This window comes from Mixophyes fleayi, chromosome 11, assembly GCF_038048845.1.
Source record: "Mixophyes fleayi isolate aMixFle1 chromosome 11, aMixFle1.hap1, whole genome shotgun sequence".
In the NCBI taxonomy this organism is placed as follows: Eukaryota; Metazoa; Chordata; class Amphibia; order Anura; family Limnodynastidae; genus Mixophyes; species Mixophyes fleayi.
In genome coordinates, this window is record NC_134412.1 from 45,606,683 (window position 1) to 45,624,195 (window position 17,513).

A 17,513-nucleotide genomic window follows, 5' to 3' on the forward strand; every position below is an offset into this window, starting at 1 on the left:
AAGAGGTAAATGAGAGGAGAGAAGCGACATGCAGCTACTTGGTGTGAGCTAAAGATGGCGACTCCGCTCTGCAGGATCCTGAGAAGTGCGGGAAACGAAGGTCCTCCTCCAGCTCCGCCTTCATCAAAAAAATGTCTGCTCCTCTCTAAGTTACCGAACAGCTCATCTATAATATGGCTGTCGGTAATCTCTCCACAACACGCTTATTACAGTGCCCAGGTAGCGTGTGCGTCTCTGCCCTCCTCCTGCAGCGCCGCTCTCTATAATAGAGGGAGAGCTAACGGACCCCCGCTGCTCGTTGTCAGGGGAGGTGGGGGTATGGAGGAGGGGGCTTGCCGGCTAGTCCGTCGGCGGGGAGAGATGGATCCTGGATCTCCCCCACGCGACCTATCTCTGAGGCCCGCTGAAGAGGTCTACCTCCGTGGGCACCTAAAGCCCTAATGGCACTATCAACAACTAACAGCTCGTTTCTAGGGGATGAACTACCGGCAAGACTGGTGAAGGAAGACCCGTGCATCAGCCACTTCTTACCTTGCGCGGGGATCAGGGTGAAGGAAGCCCAGGACTATTCACCCTCTCTGGGACTTAGGATCGATCCCCGCGAAGCACCCTTAAGAAAAAATAAAATAAAAACGTGAAACTATCACTAAACAACATATAGGCAGGAGCCTATACTAAACTGGCCTAACTCCTAAGGCACTAAAAAAAACCTGAGGTATCTAGGAGAGGAGGGGCATAGCAGAGGAGGGGAGTAAAAATCAATGAGTTTTTAGTGCCTAAACTCCCAATCCCACTACTATACCCCCAATGTCAAGCAGTGTGCCCCAGTGGTAGGAGAGAGAAATAATAATTAAAAAAAATCAAAAAATCAAATCAAAAAGAAAAATGTTTCCCGTCGCAAAGTAGAATCTTGCACAAACAAATCTAACAGCAGCAGATAATATTTTAGGGATAGCAATGAAATTGTTTTATTGAACCAATATTTAGGCAAGACAATCATATTTGCATTAGGATTCTGTTAGACACATCAAGGAAAATGTAGCTTGCAGAAAGAACATTCAGCATAAAAAAATGGTTACATTGGTGCACAATTGTTTGATTTCCTGACGTTTAAACTTGAATATATGATGCAGTCACTTCTTTACTATGCTGCATTTTTTCCCCACCAATGGAATTGGAAATTACCAACATATAAATCCTCGTAAAACAGGCTTATTAAAAACAGTTTGTTCAAAAAACATTTCTTGAAACCAACAAGGTAATTAATGTATGACTTACTACATCTTGATTTGTCTGAATCATATTTATTTGTCATGAGGTTTCCCTGCAGCATAAATAGTGTAGCAGCTTATTTATGGTATATCCTAATAAATGGTCACAACAAGGAAACACATATAGTAGTCATTTTCAGAACATTAGCTAATGATTCAAAACATTACTTTTTGTGCTATGATAATGCATTACATTTGTCTGAGGTTAACTTTTCGTTGGAAAAAAACTCTCTGGCAGTTATAGGGGATGTCTACTCCCCCCAATGCTTGCTCTCAACTGTACTTTTCCATTGTGCAGGCATCACTGCCAGGAGAATTGTAAGAGTGGGACTATCATTCTAGAGCCATCTGAGGCATGCCAGCACAGTCTCAATAAGGTTCTCAAAGTAGCGCTTGCTTGCAGAATAGAAATGTACAACAAAATAGAGAGGACATCACTTATGTGGACCCAAAAATGACAAGATGTTTGTCCTGTCTGAATACAATTTTCCACTGTGCTGGTGTTATCTGGCATCATTTAGTTGTCTTGCCACAGTCAGAATTTTTTTGGCTCCTTTACTCAATAACAGGTCCGCGAGTTCTGTTCCTAAACATTCTGCAGACGCCAGACTTTTATGAGGTACACCAACTGCTGTAATGCCCACATGTTGACTATCATCATTTGGTCCTTCAACTTCCTAGTAGGTAAACAAACAAAGCTGTGATTTAGTCAGTAGTTGCACTACATAATTAATGTTATTTGTGGCCTGTATGGCCTTCTCAATTCTTTTTTTAGTCTTCCACTCTTATTAGAGTACCTGCAACCAAGGGCCATACATAAAATAAAACTGCTGAATTCATGCAGAAAGATTGCGAGTTAAATAATAATTAAAACGCAATTAAATAGTGAAAAAGCAGGCAGGAACAAGGTGCACCTTCCTCTGTTTTCACTATTATTTAATTGCTTTTTCATTATTATTTAACTCACAATTTTTCTACGTGAATTCAGCAGTTTTAGAAATTCCTATAGCATGTTCCTCCTTCACCAGATGTAACTGGTCTTGTATACACTTATATCGGGAAGGTGGTGCTATGGACATAACCAGACTGGGAGCTTTTAAAGAAAGAATAGTTTTGTTCAGGCAGAAATATTGAGCGAAACCAGCATTATAAATATATAAATAAGGAAACCTAAAAAAAATTTTTGTTTAAAAGGAGTGGCTAATAACATTCAGAAGCAAAAGTTGGAGGTGCTTATCAGATTTCAAAATATTTAAGATTAGTCATATGCATTTCTCCTTTCATGGACAAGTCAGGAGGATGAGGAGGTTGAGAATATACAATGTCAAATATCCTAACTCATCATAGCATGAGAATCTAAAAAGATAGCTTACGATTTAATATTTTAGATTAATTTATATTTTAGGATTACTGACCCTTTAAGAATTATTTAGCCACACTCACCTCATTTGGAAATACTATACAGCTCTGCATCGTCTCCTTCAGGCAGTCTGAACCATCAAGGCTGTAAACTGCTCCAGTGAGGTACAGCTGGGGAGAAAATGGTTAGTTAGATATGATTAAGTGGTAATGAAGCATCATAAAATAATGAGAGAAAAACAAAATTGGAGAAGCTGAGATTTTATGTTATAAATTTACAACAGACTATAAACAAACTTACCTGAGAATCCTTGATAAATGTACTCACTGCTACAGGTACACTGCAACCACCCTCCTAAGAAAAAAATAAACCAAGATGATGTATTTTTAAGTTTGATTTGTATTAAAATTGGTTCAGTAATCTTAATTCTACATTGCTTCAATGACTTTCTGGATTAACCCTTTAAACCGAGGTGTTGCATAACATGATATATCCAGATATCCATCAATAGCAAATGCGCCAGGTTTACATCAGGCATACACAAAACCAGATACACTTAAACACACACAATCAGGTCATAAGAACAAGCACAAATTGTTGTGTTTGTTTTTTTTTTAACATTTGTTTTGATGGCAAAAAAAAGGGCATAAAAAGGCATGGTTGGATTAAAAAAATAAAACCCCAAATCCTATAGAATACATAACAGTCCTAATTGCGTACGAATGAAAGTAGCTGAATTTTTCTAAAATACGCCCACAAAATCATAACATATGCACGATTAATAAGAGACGCACCTATCCGCTTCAGAGGGGAGTTTGCAATCAGAAGAGACTAGCTAGTGCTGGCAACTGTCATCATCCGCAATGGATATGGCTACTGACAGGCGTGTATGCACCTGTACACAAATTACACAAACACAACCTTACTGTACTCTGGCTATGATAGGCTGCCCCTAGTGAGAAACATTGTTTAGTCCTTATTGAGCCCAAACCAGCTGTCACTCACCAGACTGTGAGTGCTTCTTCCCGTGTGTTTAGGAACCGTGGCCGTCCACCATCCTGAGGGTCTGCGCATGCGCAGCCCTTTCAAACCTTCAGTACCTGTTCCTTTTAGTTAATTGGCTGATCAGGCAACACTCCCTATTTAAAGCATCTGAGTTCCATACCTCGTTGCCTGATCTTGGAGTCTCATTCCCCATGAGCCTCTGAAGGTGTTCCTGTGTTTCCTCGTGTATTCAGCGCTGCTGATTCCTGTGGTTTCCAGACCACTTCAACTCTCCTGTGTTTCATCGTGACTGTTTAGCTGATTACTATCCGCTGCCTCCGTGCACTACAGTCTTCAGCTCACCTCAACTCTCCTGCGTTTCCTCGAGACTGCAACAGCTGATTCCTATCCGCTGCTCTCCGTGCTCAGCTGTTCCAGCTCAGCTCTACTCTCCCGTGTTTCATCGTGACTGCACCTGCTGATTTCTACCTGCTACCTCTGTGTACCTGCAGAGTCCTGCTGGCTGCTACTCCTCAGTTCTACTCGTGTCTGCAGCAGCGGATCCGCTCTCCGTGCTTCTCAGTGTTCCTGCCGGTGTCTACTCTCCAGTCTGCATCGGATCTACGCCTCACTGCTTTCATCTCGGCTAGATCATCGCTACTCTTCAGGGTCCTCCAGGAGTCCAGTTCTACATACTACTGCTTCCTGAGTATTTGTTGCTTTCCCTGCTGGTCTACCTACCTGTGCGCTGCACCTACTTGATCACCGCTTCTCCCTCCAGGGACTTCGCATCCTGCTGGCCTCCAACCGTTCAGGTATCTCTGCACTCCTGTCTGACAGCCTGCTCCTGAACCACGGTATGCATACTTCTCATTGACTGTGCTGGTGTATTGCATATCTTGCTGGACTGAGTTGTTCTCCTCTGGAGTTTACTATCCGCTGAGACTATTGCCATCATTGACTGTGTTATCTTTTGCCCGGATAGTTTCTGTGACTTTGTATTATTGCAGTGCTGTTCAGTCATTACTATATTGTGCATGTCATTGTGGATCAAGTTCAAGGTGCCCGTGTATCCTCTGTATTGCAGTCTCTCCCCGTGCTCCTCCTCACATATATATTCAGTGGTACAACTTGCTAGAGGCAGACCACTGATCCCTGTTTCCTGTGTCACCTGTTCCAGTATCCTCTCACATAGCAGTGGTACAACTTGCTAACGCAGACCACTGACTCCCCGGATACCTCCACTTGGATTCCATTCCTTCACCCAGACAGCGGTACAACTTGCTAAACGCAGACCGCTGACTCTCATCACCTCCTCGTTGCTGTTGGACATTCCTCCTCACTATAGCAGTGGTACAACTTGCTACCGCAGACCACTGACTACCCTCACGTTCCTTTGTCCATTCAGTTCCTCGTGTATTTCTACATTTATATTACCAGTGCTGCTAGTCATAGACTTTCACGAGCATCTCTATCATCTGCTGTCTCCTGTTCCGTGATCACCCCGCTACCAGAGTACCATAATTCCATCTATACTGCTCTGGTAAGCCCATCACCTGGTGATCCCTGGGTAAAGACTCCTAGTGCCCGTGACACCAGCAGTCAAAGTGCGGTTGTATAGGGTGGTATGCCATACCGCCACTTCTCCTACTGCGATCATTGTAACGCTAACAAATTCCACTTATATTCCCATACCGCCGCTTTTAATTGTCCACTGGCCAAAACAATATGTATATTTTTGTCAGCACATTTGGTAGCATATTGTAACAAATTTTTACTTTATAAGCATTATATAAAGACAAAACTGCATTTCCCCAAGAATCTTGCCAGTTACGTTCAATGCAATTAGTTCGGGCATATCAATTTTGCACCAAAACTGGTTGGTTGTCTAAAGACAGATACAAAATATGCTTATTTTACTTAAAGTACGACACGGTAGACCCTGAATCACAAAGGTACCATTTTAGATTTAAAGTCCAGATTGCCACATCTAAAAAAAATCCTTAAGATGAAACGAGGGGGACTGGGATGAACAAACAAAAATCAGTGAGATGACAACTTGTTAGCTCGCTGCCACATTCATTATGCCTTAATTTATGCATTAGTACAGGAGAGCACAACCCAAACAGAATGGGCGATGTCCTTTTGATGAGCTGGTAGACACATGGATCATTAAAAAAATAAAAATAAATTAAATAAATTAAATAATTTTTCGTACCAAAGATTTGATCCATGCCTGCACTGCTCCTCAGCAATGATGGCTTACTGGTAACATTGGTCTCATGCTAGCTAGGGTGCACTTGGCATAAGCATATATTTAGTTACAGTAATTTAATGCTAAAAGGCAGGGGAGACATGGACCACATCTACCCTGTTATAAAATGGCCTACACTGGATATTGAAAACACATGTGTTATGCGTAATACCACACAAGGCTCTGTGGTCCTGTTTGAAAGAGACCATCAGCAGTTGTTGGGTCAAACAGGCAGTGGTATTAATGTCCCCTCTGTGTGAACTTCCATTTGCTTACACTGAGATCACAGGGGAGGGGCATTGAAACAGCTCAGCAGAATACAGCACAGTATCATTTTACGTCTGATCTGTTTCGGAGATGCAATAGATTTCAACGGAAGAGTGCAACGCAGGTTTGTAGAAGCCTGCATGTTACTCATCTAAATTTTAAGTTTGGTTGGAGTTCATCTTTAAGCAACACTTTCAGACAGCAGGGCTCTTGCAAAGCCTCCTTACATACACTGCCTCTTTCATACTGAACTACTAATGAGGCTGTGGTTACGTCTAGCAACTCAGATCATAAAAAGAACTAATAGGCTATAAGTGAGGGGAAACTAATCTGACCATAAACAACCATCTGCAGCACTTTCATGCAAACCTTGTATATTCTGATGTGAACACATTTATAAAAGTAGAACTTGGAGATAAAGCAGACTAAGGTCCACATAGATGCCTTGCAAAGTTGACAAACAGAAGTGCCATGCTTCCAGGTGAAAAAGCGGTACACTGTGGTCAGTATTCCATAAATGGAGAGTGGCTTGTCTGCCAAGAAAGCAAACTTAAAACAACAAAACTCACTATGTGCTAAAGTAACAGCCACCTTGACAAAAAAGACCATGGCCTTATCTGTGTGGAGTTTGTATGTTCTCCCCGTGTTTGTGTGGGTTTCCTCCGGGTGCTCCGGTTTCCTCCCACACTCCAAAAACATACTATTAAGTTAATTGGCTGCTATCAAAATTGACGGTAGTCTCTCTCTGTCTGTCTGTCTGTGTGCATGTTAGGGAATTTAGACTGTAAGCTCCAATATGGCAGGGACTGATGTGAATGAGTTCTCTGTACAGTGCCACGGAATCAGTAGCGCTATATAAATAAATGGCGATGATGATAAGGACCACAAAGGCCCCAGTTTAGTAGCCTCACCACAAGACTAGTCTGTCATTCACCACAGGGATGGTGTGAACAGGAGCACCAAGTCATTAAATAAGAATAAGGAGTGGTGCAATGTGGAGTTACGTTTATTAACGTCATGGTGCATAATAGTGGCACAGAAAAACATGTTGTTACTAGCAATAGTATATTAATGCAAAATATATTCAACTGGAAAACTTTGTAAAGGTGTGGACAGAGGACCAGGTGGCTGTTTTGCAAAGCTAGTCTGCAGAAGCCCCATATCTCGCTGTCCAAGACGCCCCTACCGATCTGGTAGAATGGGCCGTAAGTCTCTCTGGCACCGGACGGATAGCCTTATGTAAGCTTGCCTAATGGTAGCCGTAATCCATTTTGCAATGGACTGTTTTGAGGCTGGCTAGCCTCTCTTATTAGCATCATAAAGAACAAGGAAACAGTACGCCTCATTAGAGAAGTTCCTTTGACATAAACGCGGAAAGCCCTAACCACATCTAACTTTCCATAGACTCTGAATCTGAATGGGAAGTGGGAGAAAAGATCGGAATTACAATTTCCTGTTTCAGATGGAAGCCGAAACTACTCTAGGAACGAAGGAAGGGAGGGCTCTTAACCGCTCTGTTCTTGAGGAAAACCAGATATGGTTCCCGGCAAGACAGAGCTCCTAATTCTGAAACCCTACGCGTAGATGCAATAGCCAAAAGAAGAGGACCTTCCAGGTCAACCTCTTCAAATTTGCCACCAATAATGGCTCAAAGGGAGGCCCTTTAAGCATGTCCAGCACCAGGTGAGATCCCACGGTGCTGTAGGCGGAACATAGGGAGACTGAATATGCAAGACTCCCTGAAGGAAAGTCCTAATATCTGGCAAATCCATTAATTTCAGGTGAAAAAAAGACTGAAAGTGCCGATACCTGAACTTCTAGGGAACCTAAACGAAGGCCTGCTTCCAGGCCATCCTGAAGAAAAGCCAATAAACGAGGAAGACGAAAGGAGGACGTGTGACGTGTCCTATTATCGCTCCATCTGATATAGGCCTTCCAAATCCGGAGATAGGTGCGAGCTGAGACCGGCTTTCTGGCTCGCATCATAGTGTTTGCCAGGCTGGAGGAAAAACCTCTAGCCCTCCAGAGGCTAGCTTAACAGCCATGCCGTTAAACTGAGCGGAGATAAATTCTGGTAACGGAAGGGGCCTAGCAGAAGAAGGTCGTCTCGAGACGGAAGACGTAAACCCTGTCCTTCCGCCATAGAGATTATGTCCGTGTACCAGACTCGGCGCGGCCATGAGGGAGCTATTAGAATTACTGGCAGACCTCCCTGCCTTACTCGCCTGAGTACGCGAGGAAGCATGGGGATCGGAGGTAACAGGTATCCCAACCTGAACTCCCATGACATCGTCATGACGTCCACTGCCACCGCTAAGGCGTCACTTGCCCCTGCGCAGAACCTGTGAACCTTTCTGTTGTGTCTGGAGGCCCTGAGATCTATGTCCGGAAGACCCCATTCTGAACCAGGGACTGGAAAATTTCCGGATGGAGTGACCACTCCCCCGGTTCCGGCCAAACCAAAATCTGAGCTGCAATATTCATTGCGGCTGCACTCCTGGTTCCTCCCTGCCTGTTGACATATGCCACGGCCGTGGCATTGTCTGACTGAACTCTGACAGTGTGGCCCTGGAGGAGGAACTGGGCCCCCGGAGGGCCAGTAGAATTGCCTTCAACTCCAGCATGTTTATGGATAGGGCTGATTCCTGAACCAACCAAAGTCCCTGGAGCCTGAGGTGCAGGATTACCGCCCCCCCCCCCAACCTTTTAGGCTGGCGTCTGTCGTGGCTATGATCCAAGACCATGGAGCGAAACATCTGCCCACTGTCTTGTGATCCCGAATCAGCCACCACTGAAGTGAATCTCTCACCCTGAAAATAGAGAGATTTTCTGGAGATCCAAACGTAGGTGGGATCCTGACCATTTTGTCCACAGATCCCACTGAAGACATTGAGAATGGGCTTGACCGAATAGGATGGTCTCGAAGGAGGCCACCATTTTCTTCAGCAGCCGCATGCACAAGTGCATTGAGGGGCTGAGAGAGGACAAGACTTGAGTAGTAATACTCTGAATATAACTGATCTTCTCGACAGGCAGGAACATCCTTTGCTGGCTGGTGTCCATAATGAGCCCTAGGGAAACCATGCGTTGACACAAAACTATCTGGGATTTCCTTAAGTCTATTAGCCATCCATGGCCCTCGAGAACCGTCAAGGTAAGGGATAAGTGATGACGTAAGCAATTCTCCGTGGAAGATTTGATGAGCAGGTCGTCTGAATAGGGCACGACCTGAACTCCTTGAAGGGAAGACATGCTGCCATAACTGACATGATCTTCGTGAAAATCCCTCGGTGCCGTTGAGAGGCCGAAGGGAAGAGCCCAAAACTGATAGTGGAAGGATCCCACCGAGAATCTTAGAAGAGACTGATGTTGGATTCAAATGGGAATCTGGAGGTATGCATCTTTTATATCTATGGACGCCATAAACTGTTTCTTTAGGGATTCCATCCGAAATTTGTCCACCCGTAAGTGCACATTGAGGCCCTTTAAGTTTAGGATGGGACGAAAAAGAGCCGTCCGGCTTCTTGACCAGAAACAGGTTTGAATAAAAAACCCCTGTCACTTCTGGTAATCTAGGACCCTGCAGATAACTCTTTGAGAAAGAAGAGAGGCCACACGATCCTGTATCGCCTGCCTTCTTGATGGATCTCGGGGGAGCGGGGTCATGAAGAAACGATGTGGAACCGGGCCCAGCAGGTCTATCCTGTAACACTCCGATATAATGCCCCGAATCCAAGAATCTTGGGAGGACGCTGCACACTGTTGCTGAAACAAAGACAGACGACCCCCCACTGGCGCCCCTTCCAGGAGAACAGAGTGGTCGTCAGGACGCATGCTTTTCCTGGGTCTTGGAGGCCTGGCGTCTAGCTGCAAACGAGGATCTCCCCCTGGCAGAGGAGCCTCGAGAATTGTGCTGTCTGCCTCTAAAGGACTGTCCTCTAGGAAGGAGGTCCCCCGAAAAAGGCTGACGAAAGGAGCTGACCCGAGGGTTTCGGCTCCTGCTAGGGAATACCGGCAAGGAAGTACTTTTGCCCCCCGTTGCCTGGGAGATTAGGGTATCCAATTCCGGACCGAACAAACCTGCTGCAGAAAAAGGAATGGTTTCCACTGACTTTTTTTGATTCCGCATCTCCTTCACAGTATTTCAGCCATAACGTTCTTCTTGCTGAAATAAATGCAGCCTGAATAGAAGAAGATACAGCCGCTGTGTTCTGGGTCGTCTCATAAAGGGACCCCGATGCCTCCTTCAAATGCAAAGCCAGAGGAAGAAAATCAGAGGCCTGCAAGGCCTCTGCCAGCTGGTCTGCCCATGCTTCTATGGCTCTAGCCACCCAAGCCGAAGCAAATGTGGGTCTAAAGGAAGAACCCGCAGCCGTAAATATAGATTTCAGCTGGGATTCCACTCTGCAGTCATTGACATCCTGCAGAGATGCAGAACCTGGGGTGGGAGTAAAGTGTGCTTGTCTAATCGGGTTATGGAATATCCACTTTGGAATACTCTCCCAGCGAGCGACATCTTCCTCCTGCAATGGGTACAGGGAAGAGAACCTTTTGGGAACAGAGAACCTCTTATCAGGCTGTTTCCATGCTCCTTCTGCAATATCCTTAAGTTCTACGGAAGAGGGAAAACGGATAGCCTTTCTTTTGGCCTTCTTAAAGAGACTTCTGTCTCTAGGAGTAGTATCCTCCGGTTCTGGGAGGTCCAACTCTTGTCTCACTGCTAAAACCAAATCATTAATAAATTGGCTTTTAGAGCTTTCTTCCCGTCCCAAAGGTTGAACCTGGTCAGGATCAGAATTAATTTCCCCCTCTTCCTCTGAAAACTCCTCAGAGTCTGAAAGGACCATAAGGGTATTATCAGATCTAGGCCTCCTTCTTCTGCAGGCGGAATGTTTGGGGATTGAAGTAACTGGTTTAGTTTATCCAAACCCTTTATAAATGCTGTAGACCATGCCGGTTCTGTGGGAACAGGCCTAGGTCTGTATGAGAAGAGGAAGGTCCTGGTATAGACGTTCCAATAGAACCTGTGCTAACAGGGAGGCCCAACTGAGTACTAGTATTATTAGCCACCGAAGTAGCCACAGTAGATGGCAATTGATTAAGTTGAAAAACCATCTGTGCTAAAGAGGAAATCGACTGTGTCAGGGAGGTCACCCAGACCGGTTCCTCCGTCAGTGGGGCTGAAACATGCTGGGTTTGCGCAGGGGGAACCCCTTTCTCCCAGACAGAGAAGAGCGCCAACGGGTCCTTCTGCCCACAGGATAATTTTACATTGCATTTAGAACATGTAAAATATTTTGCAATAGGGCCCTTTCCCTTATCTTACATTTCTTAATAAAGGAAGGCACACCAAACACACAGACTTAAATTGATAAATTTAGCTGAGTAGAGAGAGATATATAACTGTGTGGAGAGAAAAGTGTAAACTACAAGTAATCAACTAATCTAGATATAAAAGTTGTACTTATAATATTTTAAACACAAAATGATACCTAAGCAAGTAGGAGAACTATAGTATAACTCCTACTAGCCCACTTACACAGCAATACAGAATATGTGTTTAAATAAATCAGATACTTAGCCCATAGGCCAAACATGGGAGAAGTCCAACAGCAGTATCCTGGTGCCTGCTCCCTCAGATCAGTTCTCTCTTCCCGGGCTTCTCCTTGGCGCCAGAAGACTGGGATAAACCATCTCTCTCTCTGGAAGGAGGGGGAACTCTATTTCTTAGCTCCCCCCTTCAGTAATGCTGCCTCTGAAGCGATTCTCCATAGAAAAAATAAGAGGCATTATATGGCAGAGTAGTGGAGACCTCCAGGGGAGGTCTCCGCAGCGGATAATACCTGATGCCCCCTCCTATGCATGAGGGGGGATCCAGGTATAGCCCCCTTCTTCTTAGCCACCGCAGCACTCCTGGTTCCCAAAATCCAAGATAGCCACCGTGATGTGAAATGTCCGATAACCGGCGCTCTATGCCTGCAGTGGCAGCGCCAGTTATCGGGGAGGCTCCAGGAGTGACAGCGGTCCGTGAGACCGCTTGTCACTCCCAATTCAGGCACTTGTTTCTCCTGTCCCTGTCAGTGAGAGCCGCTGGCTCTCATCTGACAGGGTAGTGCCTGCGCTGCTCTGCTGTGTGCTCTATAGTAGAACACACTCCAGCGCTGCCATCTGAAATAAAAATTCAAAAGAATAAAATAAAAGTTAAAAATTACCTACAGTACTAAAAACGCTGCCCAACTCCATGGGCACCTAAAAAAAACTGAGGAGGAAGAGGCGGGGGGATTGTAGAGGGGAGGGGTCTGTAGGCAGTACTAAAGTTAACTAGTTAGGTGCCAACTCCCAAGCTCCCCTCCACAACCCATGGTAAGCAGTGTCCCCCAGACTGGATGAAAGAGAAATATTGGTTTACTAGTTAGTAGTACACAAAGGATTTCAAAGAACCACATAAATGGCAAGTGAACCCATGCTTTATACCTCAACGTATGTATAAAGACATTCATGCATTAGCATTTATGAACTGTCCGAGAGCTGATCTGAATCTTATAGGACCAAAGTGCTAAAGAGATTTCGGGGCAGACTTATTTATATTGCGCCAGCATAGTTCGTAGCGTTTATAGCCTGAGCACACTTAAGGTAACATCAAGGTTTGTTTTTATTTGGTGTTTTGTTTAAATAAAATTATGTGAGCCCTAATTGTAAATATAAGTCTGGTAGAAGGGAAGGCATAAATTGTCTTTTAGTAGTCAAAAAAGGTTTAAAGTATTCTGCATTCCCCGTAGAAGTACACTAGACTTGCTCTTCTATAGGTGGTTTGTTGATTTATCTCTAACCTTTGCTGCTTACCAGTTTTCTCATGAATGCTCTCTCAGCTATACAGCGCAACACAGTCTGGGGGTCCTGTAAAGCACAAACCATGTTCAAGAGATCCTGGTCTTTGGCTCTAACCTCCACAGCAAGTGCCCCCTACAAAAAAAAACCCAGAAAAAACAATATGCTGTGTGTACAAAAGCCAGATAAACTGAATATTACATACATACCAATATGCAAAGAATGACATGAGACTAGAATAGCAAGCTAGAGCCTGTAACTACTTACTTGACCCACGGCATACAGACACTCCTCAGGTGACAGGATCTGAGGAAGGGAAAATAAAGAATAAATGAAACAGCTGGAGAGAATCATCCTATCCAGTCTGCAAATTTAATTTTTCTTTAGCGTATCTCATTAATTTCTGATCAAAATACCCAAAACTGCAGTACGATTGAGGGTCGTGAATAAACAGAAATTCAAATACTTGCAGATCCTGCAATATTACTCCTCAATAAGCCAATTAAATCACTCAACAAGCAAACTAATAAGCTCATCACTCACATCAATAACATAGCCAAGCTCCTAATCACGATAGAATAGATGAAGCAGACCCTTCCGAATATGACTATATTGTTAAGTTGAATAAGGTTTGTCTCCCTAATTGAATAACAATTCAGCTCTCTCAATAATAGTGTATCAGTCTTTCAGAAGACTTGGGAATATCTGGTACCAATATAACAACTCTCCTCTTCCAGGAACCTTGTAAAAACATAGATACACTGGTTTCCTCTCTGCCAATTCTCTCCTCCCACTACTATTTTCACCCCTTGCTTCCACTAACCCACTACTCCATACACACTTTAAAACACAAAAAATTGTCAATCTTGTAGGTAATTAGTAAGTGAGGGGATGTGTAACCTGTCACTACCAGTCAGCTACATAAGCCAAATTAACCATCTAACCACCAGTTTAATTGTTCTACAAGTTATTACTATGCATTGTAAGCTTGTTAATTAGTTGCTGTCTGTTTCCATGCATATTTCACTCTTCCCATATATCACACTGTTTTACATTTATTTTATTACTTATAGGTTTAATGTTCTCGGTTTGTAGCATTAACCTTTTTCTAAGATATATAGTTATTGCTTTCATTATAGCTACTACAAGTATAGTATAGTTCTAGTAAATACCTTGGGAACGCTGGAGCCTGCGTTTTTTTTTCTTTATTCCATGTGTGGTGAAAAAAATGTAGACTGTGTGTTGATCTAACAAAACAACTCTTTATCTCACCTGACCAATACGCTCCTCCCAGCCCATGCGGTGTAATCCAGCAGCAGCAAGAATTATGGCATTGAAATTGTTCTGATCATCCAGTTTTTTCAATCGAGTATTTAGGTTACCCCGCTGTGCAGGATGATGTTAAGGCGAAAATAACAAGTAGCTTTGTAAAACTTGAAGCTCTATAAAATACCGTACTCTGTACAACGAACTTCTATAACTTCAGATAAAACAATACATCTACAAGAATGTACCCTTACTAAGAAAGCATGGTATATAAATCTGCCTCAGAAAATATTGCAATTATAAACTGAAAAATGTCATGTGAAAATGATATTTTTACATGTGAGGAAATAATGAAGTAGCCCTCATAAAGTCCTAAAAAATTATCAATCTGATCTTAAAGAGACAACCCACAACAGATTTTAATTTGTCATTATTTATTCAATAAAACATATGCCAGCATGAAGAAACCATGTGTGAAAATGTGCACTCCACTATTCAGCAATAACATGAAGTAATCATTTTCTGTACGAGTTTATTTAAGGAATTGTGGCCTAACTCCTCCTTATACTGTTTCAGTTCATTAATGTTTGAGGGTATTTATTTATGCACAGATCTCTAAAAGGTCCCATCACGGCACCTCAATGGAGTTCTGCCTTTCCAAAACCTTGATACTTTTCTTTTTCAGCAGTTATACATTTGCTGGTATGCTTATTGTGAAAATACCGGGTATATCTGGCCCAGTGCTACCCAGTACCTTCTAGGATTCGTATGGTCACTCAGGCAAAATGCAGTTATAAAAATTCAACAGTATATTTATTGTCATACAAACAACACTAGAATATTATGTACACACAGTAAATAAATGCCAGGCAGATTTACCACATCATCCGTCCCTTACCCCAATAATTTAAGGAGATATAGTCACCTGCTGTCCAGACTTCACGACCCATGGATCCCTCTCAGCTGCATATATAGAGACTAGTTAGAAAACGATAATTCAAAACTAGATGCACCTTCATGAATGAAATCCCAGCATGAACACCCTTCCCCCCCTGGAGTTGTTCCTTATATCACAGGTGTAATTTCCACAGTCTTTCCCCTCCCTGGGCAAACCCCTGGGTCTATTCTACTTAACCATTGGTCAGTGCTGGACTAGGGGGGGCTGGACAGGGGAGTGAAGATGAGCTGTCCTTCCAGAGAACCTCCCCTGTTAGATGGCCTGTCTGCACTAGCCTGGTGAGAACAATGGACACTAATTAGTTTTCCTACTCAAAGCACATGGCAACCTGATCCCTACCCATAATCCCCCTGGCTTCACTTTAAACACAATGAATAGCAACCTTACTGCAAGTCATCAATATACAATACACAATATACATATGTACACTGAACTACAATGTCCCCTTAGCCACATGTTATTGTACAATGCAGTTGTAGTCTGGTGAGCTAGGGAACAAAGCATGGGCTATAAAAAGTACTGTAATCCACATTATGTGAGAAATGAGACACCGAATGCTCACAGGGTTATCCCACTCATTTCGTCACACTTATGAATATGCTATTGCATGATCCACTTTCAGCCAATCTTTAGTTGAAGAATACTTGGTATAAAGAGGAGTTCACAGTACAATAAATTAATGCAAGCAACAAGGCCCTGCGATTGCAAAACAACCCCAAATCTTCATCTTGATGTCTGGTATGAGGTTCTTGTGGTGAAATACTGTATTTGGTTTTCACCAAACATGGCTCCACTTTATTATTGTCAAAAATTATGATACAAACTGCTATACTATATGCAAATGAATGAATATTGACGGGCGGAAAACTGCAAGGTAAAAAGAACCTGCCCAGATCACAAAGTAAATCTCATTAAAGCTTGACATTTGATATTAACTGACAAGCATGCACCATAATTAGGCCTATACTTGTATTAAATTATGTTATGTTTGTTAGGTGCAGATACCAAATAAGCTGAAAACGAAAATAATTTTCTCCAAAAAATTAAGCAATAATAAAATACTGAGTAAATAAATTATGTTTTGTACAAATAATTACATATGGGACAAGATCCATCTAAAATATATGGGACCACAATGAAATACAGTGACAAGCATACTTCATGGGACACACGATGCAGCCTACTTACTTTCAAAAGTCCGGATATTACCCTTATTCGCAGTATTTAAATAAATGTATTGTTTTAAATTAAGAGACACCATCTGTAATATCCTAGCAGCAGACATTTTAATGTAAGATAAACAAGTGCTACAAACGATCCCCAACAAACAGACATCACAGCAGGAAGGAGTTCGGGGCTACAGGTGAAGGTTCCGGGTAAGATGTTAGAGGAGCTCAGTTTACAGGAACTCATAATTGTGCACCAGCATTAAGAAAGATTTTCTTGCCAACCAAATGACCCAAACTGCCATAAATGACACCAAACTAGTGCTGTCTGCAAAGTGAACCATTCTGATCTGTATAGTTTGAAGACATCAATGCACCAGTCAGGATATTCTAGCATATTAACTAATCTAATATGTTGCTGTGTAAAATGACTGCATGTTCAAATTCATTAATAGGGTGCTTTCTTTTTTTGTGGCAAGGATACGATATCTTTGAACTGTAACTGAGGGTATATTTTCTTTAGCTGAGCTGCTCTACGAAGGGAACTTGTTCCGATTACACTATTGACAAAAAAAAAACAAAAAAAAAAAAAACATGTTAAAAACCAGGTCAATGCAAATTTTGTTCTTACAATTTAATTTTATTTCTAGCAAAAAACAGGAAGCATTAATGTAAAGAAAAAATGTTGCATAATGAGTAAAAATAGACCATATCATAATGGGAGAACACTGAGTAACAATAGCTATATATAATAACCAATTTGAACCGTTACACAATACTAGTTCCCTTTTCCTTTCAGTAAATACTCCCAATTCACATTTATAATTCCACATTACAGTAATTACAGAGAAGCATTTTGAATCATAAGGTGTATGGCAGTGGTCGGCAACCCCCGGCACGCAGCAGCCTGTAGTCTGGCACGCCGACTGGCTTTCAATGCTTCACATCGCCGACACTGAATTGCTGCAAATGCATAGCAGTTCCCCCATGGCTCCATTGCGGAATGGATCACTCCTGTGTTTGCCAGAGGTTAGTCACGTACACAGGTGGTTAATGCGGCATCAAATTAATTGGGGGCACTTATGTGACGCATAAAGTGCTTTGGGGGCACAACTACGCGGTATGTTATGATGTTATGAATTGTGGACACAACTATATG

At 42.8% G+C, this 17,513-nt stretch overlaps 1 protein-coding gene across 2 annotated transcripts in view; it reads right to left on the reverse strand.

Moving 5' to 3' along the window:
* Positions 1-943: 943 nt before the first annotated feature.
* Positions 944-17,513, reverse strand: part of HMBS (hydroxymethylbilane synthase) — a 39,977-nt gene continuing 23,407 nt past the window's right edge. For both annotated transcript variants that reach the window (XM_075190997.1, XM_075190998.1), the window contains 7 exons: positions 16,839-16,914; positions 14,237-14,350; positions 13,232-13,270; positions 12,980-13,099; positions 2,932-2,985; positions 2,715-2,801; positions 944-1,948 (listed from right to left, as the gene is read on the reverse strand). In XM_075190997.1, the coding sequence (XP_075047098.1) occupies positions 1,775-1,948; positions 2,715-2,801; positions 2,932-2,985; positions 12,980-13,099; positions 13,232-13,270; positions 14,237-14,350; positions 16,839-16,914 (664 nt within the window). In that variant the 3' untranslated portion in view covers positions 944-1,774. The remainder of the gene's footprint in view (positions 1,949-2,714; positions 2,802-2,931; positions 2,986-12,979; positions 13,100-13,231; positions 13,271-14,236; positions 14,351-16,838; positions 16,915-17,513) is intronic.